The sequence below is a fragment of the Simochromis diagramma genome, unplaced genomic scaffold (assembly GCF_900408965.1).
Source record: "Simochromis diagramma unplaced genomic scaffold, fSimDia1.1 OVJJ01000305.1, whole genome shotgun sequence".
NCBI lineage: Eukaryota > Metazoa > Chordata > Actinopteri > Cichliformes > Cichlidae > Simochromis > Simochromis diagramma.
Window position 1 is genome coordinate 1,014,078 of NW_024387169.1, and position 12,024 is coordinate 1,026,101.

General features: G+C 41.5%; 1 protein-coding gene across 2 annotated transcripts; it reads right to left on the reverse strand.

Annotated features, from left to right (window-relative positions):
* Positions 1–576: 576 nt before the first annotated feature.
* Positions 577–11,896, reverse strand: srrm1 (serine/arginine repetitive matrix 1). 2 transcript variants are annotated; one of them, XM_040048932.1, is made up of 17 exons: positions 11,766–11,896; positions 10,769–10,858; positions 8,912–9,034; positions 6,572–6,742; positions 6,123–6,217; positions 5,784–6,026; positions 5,509–5,691; positions 5,294–5,413; positions 4,983–5,191; positions 4,706–4,786; positions 4,101–4,187; positions 3,758–3,893; positions 2,967–3,056; positions 2,307–2,786; positions 2,022–2,202; positions 1,502–1,678; positions 577–1,401 (listed from the first exon to the last, which is right to left on the reverse strand). In XM_040048932.1, the coding sequence occupies exons 1-17, from the start codon at positions 11,784–11,786 to the stop codon at positions 1,291–1,293; spliced, it is 2,598 nt and encodes an 865-aa protein (XP_039904866.1). In that variant the 5' UTR covers positions 11,787–11,896; the 3' UTR covers positions 577–1,290. The 2 variants fall into 2 exon arrangements, with proteins under 2 accessions (XP_039904866.1, XP_039904867.1); XM_040048933.1 differs by lacking the exons at positions 8,912–9,034; positions 10,769–10,858; positions 11,766–11,896 and adding an exon at positions 8,537–8,851.
* Between the last annotated feature and the right edge of the window lie 128 nt (positions 11,897–12,024).

A 12,024-nucleotide genomic window follows, 5' to 3' on the forward strand; every position in this document is an offset into this window, starting at 1 on the left:
CTCCAGAGCCCAGACCTCAACATTACTGAAACAGTGTGGGCTCATCTTAAGGCAGACAACATCCAAACAAGAGCTTTGAACGTCCCTCAAAAGCCCAGAGAACAATTCCTGAAGAATATTCAAATGTCAGAAGTTACTTAGCTGTCTAAATTAGTTCAGGCTGTGATGAAAAGGTCCTGACCCTTCCAGGTGTTTGTGCTGCTGTATGTTTGTTAAGCTCACGGCTTCTTAAATTTGATCTCATACATTGAAAACAGTTCTATATTATGTAAACTAAATCTAAGCTAAACGAACTCAGGCCTTATACAGAACCTTATTCCAAAAATGTTTGTCGTTTAAGATGGATTTAACAGAATTTTACTGATTTGACACAAAAATGTTTGGCAATTGCACTTTTGATTACGTACAGAAAATAGAAACTAGCATTTTTGCTGCTTGTCCTGACAGCAGCCTATGTTTCCAAACAAATAAAACTAATAATAACGAGGAGAATAATAATAATCCCTTTTTAGATTCTTTTCTACAACATTTTATTACACCAAAAAAAAAAAAAAAAAGAATGACAAAATGTTCCAAAACCATTAATCCTATAAAAAAGGTTTTAATTCTGAAAGGACAAGATGACAAGAGGCAAAATTACTAAATACAAAGATACTATTAGCAGTCCCACAGAGATTAGCTTGGTACAAGAGTGTCAACACAAACTGCATCATCTATCAGTTTGGGGGAAAAAAACAAAACAAAACAAAACTTAAAGCAGGTATCACATTGTCTTCAAACAAGAATTTAAAACTCAAAAATAAGCAGGTTAAATGATGCTGAAACCTCTATTAAGTTACAATATGGGACAAAAGGTTCCGTTACAGCCTCTTTAATAGTGGACACAGCCGTCTCTCACAACTAAAAGGCAAAAGTAACTGTATGTTACTGTATAGTTACCTATACTTCATAAGGTCAGTGGTTCATGCACATCAGAGACAATCACTGCACATGCAATCATTTCTCAACAGAATCTACTGTAGGCTGTGGAAATAATATTTAACCTGCCCAAATCAAAACCTCTGAGCCTAACTTGTTTCCCTGCTGACAAATTAAAATTATGAACATCACAAGCTTCTTTACAGTTCAGATAATACACTAACCAACAAATCAAACCCTTCAGAATGTACCAAACCAGTAAAAAGAAACACAAAAGTCAAGGTTTAACAATTTGTACATTCTAAAGCTGAACCAGGTTGATGACAAACATCAAGAGTGATTGGAAAATTCACGAGTGAGAGCTGCTCGCTTTCAGGACATCTGTGATGGAGACATCTGGGCCTTCCTCATGGAGCGCAGCGCTTTCTCTCTAAGGTGCTTTTCCAGATCATCCAAGGTGTTTTCCACGTCACTGTCCGATTCCTAAACAACAACAACAACAACAACAACGCATCATTTACTCAATGACCTATATCCGCTGTTGTACCGAACAGAAATCAGACAGAGGGGAAACTGACGTTACCTTTCTGGAATCTCTGTCCTCCTCTGCAGCCTGGTTCTCCTGTGTGTCTCCAGTCACAGCAGCACTACTGCTCTTCTCCTTCTTATGCTTCTTGTGCTTTTTATGCTTCTTCTCCTTCTTGTGTTTCTTTTCCTTCTTCTTCTTCTTTTTCTTTGCACCGCCGTCAACATCCGAAGTCTGAAAGAGAAACATCAGAACTTGACGACACAGGCATGAAGCATGTTTATATCAACACAAAGCTAAGAGAAGGATTATGGCAACGGTGCTGCAGCTCAGCTTACAGTTAATGTGTTTCTGTTGGAGGAATTTAGAATTTTACAGTTTCAAGTTTTAAAAACACTGAACATATATGATGACATTTCCTTTTAACAATGCTGCAAAAGTTCAACTTCCTGAGGCTATAACTTGGCATGATTGGCGTACACAGATTTTAACAGTTAGACCATTAACCCCCACCCTTCATTTAAAAAAAAAAAAAATTTCAAAAATTTTTTTTTTATATCTGCGAATAAGCTCAAACCTTGCTTGGAGATCGACTTCCAGAACCGCTGCTGGCTTTCTTGGCTGGTGGTGGAGACGCACTGGCAGAGCGAGACGGGGAGGGGGAGGCGGATGCTTGAGTCGGACGTTTCTGAGCTGCTGGTTCAGGGGAAATAGATCTGGAGGACGCTCTTCTTATAGGCTGAGGGCTTGGAGATGGTCTGAGAGAGATGACACAGGTGACATCAGATAATTGGCACACAAAAATGTCACAGGTAAACAGAAATTGAAACGCTGTTCTGTCTGATACATAAGTGATCCCTACCTCTGGTTGTCACGGCGTTCTGGGGTGCGTGAAACTCTGCGGATGACTTTATTGTGTGGAGGTGACTGCTGTCTGCGCTGGTTAGACGGAGATGTGCTCAAGGTTTCATAGCGCCGTGGGGGGGTTGTGGATCCTCTAACAGCGTGACTGCGGTTTGCAGGGGATGGGGAGAGGCGTCTGGATGCTGCAACAGGGGATCGAGCATCTCTGCTTCGCCGCCCAGGTGGCAGCATGGGGCTCCTCCTGTGTCTGGGTGGAGATGTCGAGGAGGGAGGGGATCGTCTTCTTGGAGGAGGAGAGCTTCTATGTCTGGGGGATCTGGAGGGACGTCGCTTGGTAGCCGGTGAAGAGCGTTTCATTGGCGAGTTAGACAGTTTCCTCTTCTGAGAGGGCAAAGGTGAAGGGCTGTAGCGACGTTGGATAGGGGGAGAATATCGTCTGGGGGATGGAGATCTACGACGGGGTGGTGGGGAAGGAGACCTGTGAAGCAGGAAATACAACCTTTAGGAAATACTTTAAAATTGGTAAGTAATTCATAAAAACCACAGGACAGGAACAATGACTCCTGTATGAAACACATGCTATTGCCCAGGAGTCTGTTTGCAACACAGAAGTTTGGAGAGATCATTTGTCTAAATTTAAAAGGAAACATTCTTATACCTGCGTCTTTGAGGAGGAGAGGGAGATCTGCGACGCCGAGGAGGAGTAGGGGTGCGACGTCTGCGTACTGGAGATGGAGAGCGTCTTTTCCTGCAAGGAAAAAACAAAATCAGAGTCACCAACTTGTGGCCGCCCGCCTCCCATAACTAGACAAGCTGCAGCTTTATTCAAGGTCTGTAAAGAGTCAACACATTTGTTATAAAGACCTTGAAGGAATTTGGTAATAAAGGATTCACTGGCCAAACTAAAGCAATCACTGGATTAAAATATATGCACACACCAGTAAATAACTGCCAGTGACAAAAAAGCTACAAATTCTTAATGTAAAAATTGTGTCACAATCTTTAACTTAGATTTGACTGCAAGTCAGCTTCAGCCACAGTACTGCAAAGCCCAGGGTCGAGACTGGCCCACTGCCAGGGACGAGCACAATGAGCAAGACTTTATATATAAAAAAAAAAGGAAAAAAAAAGATATTAGCTGTTCTATGAACAACACAGACGGTGATCCAGTGCTCTCCAGCTAGTACAGCCTACGTTACTATGTTATGTGGAAAATAAACATCCACTTTTAGGAAGAGCAGCACCCACGCAGCTCCATTTGTGCCACATTATGGATGAAAGTGGGCGGATAGTGATACACTGTACTTAACGTAACACTGTCTGGCCCTGAGTAGGCCTCTGTCGGCGCAGAGGAATAAAATTAATACATACAAACGATATAAGCAGAGCACAAACTATTAAGACTTCGAGGTTAAAGTGAGATAATGTGTAAATACTGTGTTATCTGACCTCGGGGAGGGATCCCTGTGTCGCCTTCGAGGAGACGGTGTACGACTGCGCCTCCTCCTGACCTCACCATTTCTGGCACCTGACCCTCCTGTTGCCCTCTTGGGCGCCTCATCTTCTGAGGATGAAGACCCCGTTTCTGAAACCACACAAACAAATGACATCAAGAGCTGCTTCAGCGAAGCCTTGGCAGTATGCGGTCAGGGAAAAAACACCAAGGTTGGGGTTAGGACACAGCTTCAAAAGTCCATGAGACGATGAGTGCAAGATGACATGGACAGACTCGTTAAAGAGAGAGGGGCGGGGGTATGGGAAAAGAAAGAACGGGGATAAAAACGCTTTTAACCTGAAGACGATTGTCGGTTCTGCCTGCGATACTGACGTCGCTGTTGCACCGAATCTGCTGTTGCCCCTTTCTCATTTTTATCCTCCTCTGAAATGCAGAGCATTGAGTGTCCCATCAGTGTTAGAAAAGCCGGAAACAGACTGCCAAGGAAATGCTACAAGTATTACAGAAGACAGACTTATAGCTGTGATGCTTGGTCTGTCATCATGTTACAACATTTATAGTTTCCCCTTGCATTAGCACACAGTTTCTTAACAGTTCTGGTGGCTCAGCTTCACCCTGTAAAGAGATCCTTCAGGTTACACAGATGCAACCTTCTTAGTGTGGGAGCAAGCCAAAGGCTGAGGCTCGGGAATGCTGAGAATTTCACACAAGTACCCGACTATGTGTTGGTAAATTAAATTTCTCAATGAGAATAATTACAACTAAGCTCTCCAAGTACACAATACGGTGCACAAGCATGACAAGTGAACATGTACATCCTGCTGAAAGCCACAGTAACTGCACAGGGCGCAAAGTGATGAGTTAAAGTGTTAAACAGTCGCCATATTTAGAGATCCGTGAGGTGAAAGGCAGCATGGTTCTTTAACACGTTTTACACTTACCCGAGTCGGAGCCTTCAGATGGTCTGGGCTTGACGTTGTCAGGGGGAGAATCAGCCCTTCCTCCTTGTTTTCTCTTAAACCCTGAAAAACAATGCACAGCAAAAATTATATGCACTTGTCACAGATTTATTAAAATAACAGCGACGAGCTTAGAGATACTCATTAAGTTTAACATTGGAATCCAACATTGGTTGTGCAGAAGAAGCATAAAGTCTTCAAATGTTTTCATAGGTAAAAATATTTTAATATAATGTACAAAGGAGGAACTGAAGCACACCTGATGATCTGGGTGGGGAAGGAGAGCCCCGGCCCCTTCTAGCTCGTGGAGACGGTGATCGTCTGTTCTTGCCTGTGGGACTAATGGAAGTATCAGGATGATGGACCTGTTTTCGGGGTGGTGTGGTAGATATTCTTTTCACTGCTTTTTTAGGCGAGCGAGAGCCTGATGAGCTGCTACCAGAGGATGAAGCAGAGCGGGAGCGCCTCCTGTAGGACAAAAAAAGGCTTAAAGGCGTCTGTATACCACAGACAACATGAAGTAAAATATTAAATCCATGCCAATACAAAAAAATAAATAAATATGCCGACCTGCGGACGGGGGAACGCCTGGGTCTGTGCCTGGAGCTAGCTGGCGCACGTCTAGGAGGGCTCCTACGACGAGGAGACATTCTCCTTCTGGGACTTTGTCTTCTGCGAGGGGAGTACGATCTGATTGGGTAGAGAATCAGCAAATATAGAAAACTCCTTTACAGACTTTGATTTTTCATAATGAAAGTTTAAGTTAAAGCCACACGTCAAATCACCTAGAGCGCGAGCGGCGTCTGCGAGAACGAGAATGAGAGCGTGAGCGATGGTGTCTTTCCCTCCTTGTGTCCTTCTCCCTTTCTCGTGACCTCGGTCTCTCTTCTTTCTTAAGGGTTTTCTCTGGCGACTGTTCTTTGACTTCATTCACAGAGTCGGCTTTCACTACTTCCACAACTGTCTCACTGCAAAAGAAAAGTATTTAAATGTCTTAAGTTCTAAATAATACCAGTCCAACTAAATGCCCACTTCAAATAAAAGCAAGAATTCCACAAACCAGGTGGAAGAAGCTTCTTGGACGACTGCCTCTGGCACAGCTCTTCCTGAAGTATCTGGTTCTACCGGCTCCTCTGAAGATTTTGTGGACAGCTGCATCAGGGGCGGAGGGGGTGAACTGCCACCAACTGGACTAGCTTGTTGGCGCCTTGGTGAGGGGCTGCGTTTCCTTTCCCGCTTCGCTGGTGACCTCCTCCGTGGTGATGGCGACCTCCTTCGCGGCGATGGTGACCTCGTTTTCCGTCTGGCCAGAGAGGCAAATACAAGTGGTTTGCATGTTCTACAACGAATTCACAAGCTGTAGTTCCATCTATGGGTCTCAAAATGAAAATAATCGTACCTCCTGGGGCTCTTTGACTGAGCCCGTTCTCTAAGGTCCTTTTCCTTCTTTTCCTCATCCACCTTCTTCAGAGAAGCAAGTTTCTCCTGTTCAATCTGCCAGAAACAGATCAATGAGAGATGAATCATTTTACTCCTATTTTTAAATAATTACTGAGTTCAACATGATATATTTTATAGTTTTTTTTTTTTTTAAACAGAAAAGGGGTCTTATTACTGCAATTTGTCAATACTTATTTTACACCATTATATTCCCGTGTCTGTGCTACAGGTCCCCTCCTACATGTAATTGGTTGAGGAGCAGCTGTGCAAACACAACAAAAGCCACCCCCCCACCCAAAAAAAGAAAAAAAGTCTTGTATGACACACTTTCAAAAAAAGATAAATGGAAAGCCACCAAGCTCAGCGTGATCTTGCCCATCCCCACTTCCACCATTTAGAAAAACTCACCTGTCTCTGTTTGATTTCCTCTTTCTTCTGTTCCAGAAAAGCTGATGGGATGCCGGCAATGTTCTCCTGGGCGCTCAGCAGCAGGGGCCAGAGGTCCTTCATAAACTCCCGGGCGTTCTTCCCGTTCAGAAAGCCAGTCAGGTTGATCTGCATCATCTTGCTATCCGGGTGCTGCAACACACACACGAAGGGTGGAGAGGAAAAAAAAACAAAACGTAGCCATTGAAATACTTGAAGACCAAACAGGAAGGGGGGGTAGGGTCCCACAAACGGGGCTCCCTACCTTCTACTCCTCTATAAATTTATACCTCAGACTATTTAGATAACCATCTTAAAAACATGTAAGACACTGACTAGGCTATTTAACATCCCTGGGTCCAATATTAGACTCAACCTACAAAAATGAGACTGATTTAAATTGTACTCACAAACTCAGGAAACTGAGATTGTGAGCTAGCTGAGGGGAGACACATCTAATGATGTTAAAGAAATAAAATAAACACAGCATGCAATTCTGCTGCCCTAGATTTACAATCTACCATAACAAAATAGAAAAAGAAGAAAACAAAACCTCCCATAATACAAAGAAATTGCAGTATAATTTGATTTCTTCAGTGCTAGCCCACTACCATACATCCCCTTGGCCGCTACCCACCCCTTGCTTTCCAGTCTCCCCACCGTCTACACTTCAGGAGGTAAACAAACAGCCACAATACAGAGTGCATTAAAACCCAACACTGCAAGTACAGTTCCGGTGTCTTCAGTGAGTCCCGTGGGATCAGTGGGCACGGAGCTCCCTTGGCTTGCTTCCGCCTCCCTACTGCTTGAGACTCAACCACCATGAGCTTAATGTTATATCATTTATCTAAATTGCAAGAGACGAACAAGCAATAATGAGTACACAGTTACACAAAAACTGAGTTTTATTTCAACAACTGATAGAATGATTGTGAGATAGCGTAATCTCATTAACTGTATCAACTGTTTTCCATTATGCAACAGTACCCTTTAAATTTAGCTTAAACAGCCCACCCACTGGCAAGTAAAAGATAAAATAATAAGTAAAAAAATAATACACATGTGTGATGCTGGCGACATAAAATATGAAAATACATACATCTGGACTTTCTTAGAATAACGAGCCATAAACGAAGATAAATGGCACTGAAATCAAAACTTGCATTGAAAAAAATATACGAGTACACTGACAGTATGGTAATTACAAATACAGAGTATAAATTATCTGAAATGTTTCCTGTTTTATAAAGTATGTCTGTGCAATGGAAGTTACCCAAGTTCCAGACATCTTACATGCTTTGATCTATCAGTGGGACAGAGTAGAGTTTATGGAAAGGAAAACAGCTGGACATAATGCTTAAAATAAAACAGCCTGGAGTGAATGTACACTTTAGTCTACAAAAATAGGATCTACAATATTACAGGTTTACTGTTAAGAGGGGTTTTGTAGAAAATAAGTGAACTTGTACTAACTTAAAACCAAGTTGAAAAGTATTGTTTCTTACGGGCGAAAATCGTGTTTATGCTGACCTCCAGAGGTTGAAGTTCTCAACTTGCTGCAGTGACGTTATAACACTTGTGTTCTTGACACCCTCACATGACTGTTTTGTGTGGTAACAAGTGAAAGCGAAAACACTTCTGACCACACTCAACAGAGTGCAAAAGACAGTAAAAACTTGCAATCAGAGGTGGCCAGTGAGACAATACTTTTCAGTTTTGCGTGATAACCCAATTGGTAGAAAGTACAGAAAATCAGGCTGTTTCAGCCCATTTATGTCCTGTTTTGAGCCTGTACCTCCTGTTACGTTTAAAGGGAGTTGGGCAGTCTACCGATGGGCTGTCAACACCTACGAAGAATATGATTATGGCATTTTTTTTTAATTGATTTATTTTTTTTAGGCGTTTCTTTCACTGACATGATATAGGTGATCCCTGCATATAACTCACCTCAAACCACACACTGCATCATGAAGGGAGAGTTGGGCTCAGTGACTTTGGGCTCAGGAGAGAGCTAATTAGGTGTTGGTGCTATACTTCTGATGCAAGGTATAACATCCATATTGGTTCAGGCCTTTTAAATCATAAATCACATCATCATTAGAAGACTGCTGGATAAAGGCACTTTGTCACATAACAGCAAAACATGGTAATGTCATTATAAATCAGTCTTACACCAACTGTTACTTTTCCCATTCAATCTCAGTTTGACTAGGACGTGTAATTATTTGCTTATATCGTTCTTACTGACTAAGCACTAAGCAATGCCCTTCAATATATGACAGTTCTGAAAGAACAAAAAATAAACACGATTAAAGACATTACCTTCTCCTCAAGCTGGTTAAATATGAACTCTATGACGACGTCATCCTCGAACCCCAAAATCTCAGTGACTCGCTGCGTAATCCAAGGTTTGATGACTTCTAGGTTCACTTTGGTCATGTCCACCTGAGCGTGAAACAGACCGTTAGTGATGAGAAACAGCAGCACCTGTTTATATGCACCTGAACAGATACAAGATATCTTTCATAATGTTTTGTCTCTTCTCTCATCTTAACGGTTTATTTCAACCCTGCGCTGCCAGCTCACACTGTTTTATACACAGCTGCTTTAATTCCATCCGATATTTGCGATTCTGTTTTGTAGCCAGATTTAATAAGTCGTTTTTAACTAATTTTTTTTGCTTTGTTATAAATATATTATTATGTAACATGGATTTTCCTGGCTCAAAATGGGCACAAAATGCAATCAGAGCACAAAGCGATTGTGTTATCTGACAAAAACCTGTCCATTTCACTCTGATGTCTGACGACTAAATAGATTACACACAAATCCCACAAGACAAAACAGTGATTCATCTATGGCAAGGATTTAAATAAAGAAGAAAAAAGCTTTACTGTCCTTAAAAGATCTGACTTACATATTTAAAAATCATAAAAGGTAAATTTAAAAACCTTTTTTGTCAAACAAAAGATTTAACATTTTCTCACCAGGGATGGCTTTGGGGGGAAAAACGTAGCACAAAGCTCGGCTTTATATTTCTGCATAAATCTATATTTTACTGTATTTATTTTAATTTAACGCAAGATATTAGTTTTGCCATATTACATTTACTTTACCAAATGTATCATTCTACTCTATAAAGCTGTCTGGTTTTATGTTTGTTGTACTTGTCTTAATTTTTAGCTGTTGTACAAAGAAGTTCCCTTTTGGGATCCAGTTTAATTTTTATCTCGTCGCACCTTAAAATTGTTTTTATCTGACTCTGACGCTTTATATTAATGGACGTCATGGGTCAGTCGTTATGTTGAAGAACCTGGGATCTTTTGCTTGTTAAGACCAATGTGTAACCATGTGTGGACCATGGAACAACTTAGCGGTCATCAATTCAAAAAATACAAAACTTACACATGCCAGAATTTATCAAAAAAAGCTCATTTTCTTTAGAAGCCACTGGGCAAGTCACATGAATCTGATATGTGATATACAAATAAAAATACACAGACAGAAGACAAATACAAACAATGCTTAACGTTAATGTAGCAACTGATCACACATTTGGCTCTTTTAAGATCTGCTTTTAAAACGTCATGTGTCAAGTTTTCCTTATAAGTGATAACGTGTTGCAATAATCACTTTTATTCAAATGTGGTGCGCTCTAGATGGCGTCCTACCCTCAACCGCACTGTCACTTCTTTGTGTCTTTTTAAGAAGTTACAGTGACAAAAAAAGAAGGACTTTAAATCAAAAAATTTTGTGGCTTTCCTTAAATGTTACTCAACTACATTAATTGTTGTCCCACCTGTTACTGACCAGGCAGTCCCCTGCAAAGGATCAAAAACGGCATTTGGGTGGAGACTAAAAATATAAACAGGTTATATATATAAATAAACCAAAGTTAAAGTAATGACTAATTAACAGAAAAATGAACATTTACCTTTTATTTTTGGCTACCGGATAAAAAAACAAACAAACCTGACTTAAGCTCATTAATCACAGGCCTGGTGAGGTGGTGGCCATTAAAATGTCTCTCACAGACACCCTCATACCTGTGGTGTATGAATGTCCAGGCTACACAGATTGCCATAAACTGCCTCATGTTGATACAAGTTTGTAGATAACTATTTAACATGATTTTTTTAACAGTTATTTGAGAAAATAAAATGTAAAAACAAATGTTACCTTTTTGTCCAAACATTCTGCAAATTTCAGCTGCTTCAGCAGTTTCTTCTGCTTGTTGCTGAAGCGGTTGTCCTGCTCCGCACTCGTACCCTGCAGAAATAACAGCCAACATCAGCGGACTCGTGATGATCAGCTTTCATCGGACATGTCAAATCAGAGAAGAACAGAAACACGTCTCAAACAGTGTTTTTAGTCTCAAGCTGCACAGCCTCCTCACTATTGGGCCCATGTTAGTTACAGCAGTCTTACTTACCGATAACATTATTAACGAGAGTCAGCGTTTAAGATGGAAAAACATTACGTTGCTCAAGCTAACGTGTCTTAAAATAAAGACTTAAGACACGTGTGTTCCCTAGAGCGCCGCTTCATGTTCTTTTTAGCTCCTCTAACTGAGCCGCAGGCGACACTGACACCAGTCGGTTAGCATTAGCCATGCTAACCACTTGCTTAATCCTCGAAAGCGAACGGACAGGCTAATAATAGGCACAGCCCGAAGGCTACTTTGACTGACAGCGGAGTTGACAGAATATTAAAAGACACATTAATGTCATTATTCAGCAAACACGGAGGGCTTGCTAAGGCCAGCACAGCAGCAGTCGTGACTAGCTCATGGAGACAGGAGCGATGCACCGCCCGGGCGCCATCTTTAGTTAGCTAGCTAACTTGACTCGTCTATTTCCTGTAAATTTGTCTGTAAAATAACACGTACGGGGTTTTAACGTAAGAAGTTACACACTTTCATAAATTGTAAGACAGAAAACACCAATATAGGGAACACGCAACAACTCCCAGAATACACCAAGTGAAGCAGACTAATTGCAAATCCTGAGACTGTTGGCTCCCAGTTGATAGTCGAAGCCCTGACCGCTGTTTAGCTAGCTGCATGGCTCTTCACTGAAGACACATAGGAAACATCCATCCCATAAAACGTATATAGATCTACATGCAGCTAAATAATAATATACCAAATACAAAGATAAAAGTTTGAAGAACTTACGCGGAAGAATCCCGCGTCCATTTTAGGTGAAATGGATCGTAACTTGTGCTGTGGAGAAAGCTGTGTGCTGGTCCGCCGGTGAAATTCAGGGTGACGAGCCGGATGAATGGAGTGCCCCCACAGGAAGCAACAGGTACTGCAGTTACAGTGAGGAGGAGGAAGAAGATTCCGCTCATCACCTGATGCACGAAATATGGCAGACTAGAATGTGCCTCAATATGCAGAGACAGCTTGCACAGATATTATTAAGACCCAAACC

Bases quoted from the DNA above. Each gene is read 5' to 3' on its own strand.
- srrm1 (XM_040048932.1), bottom strand. From the start codon at position 11,786: ATGGACGCGGGATTCTTCCGC. The intron at 5,692-5,783 runs GTTTGTGGAATT...TTTCTTTTGCAG, and splicing joins CAAGAAGCTTCTTCCACCTG to TGAGACAGTTGTGGAAGTAG. The intron at 3,057-3,757 runs GTCAGATAACAC...TTTTCCTTGCAG, and splicing joins CACAGGGATCCCTCCCCGAG to GAAAAGACGCTCTCCATCTC.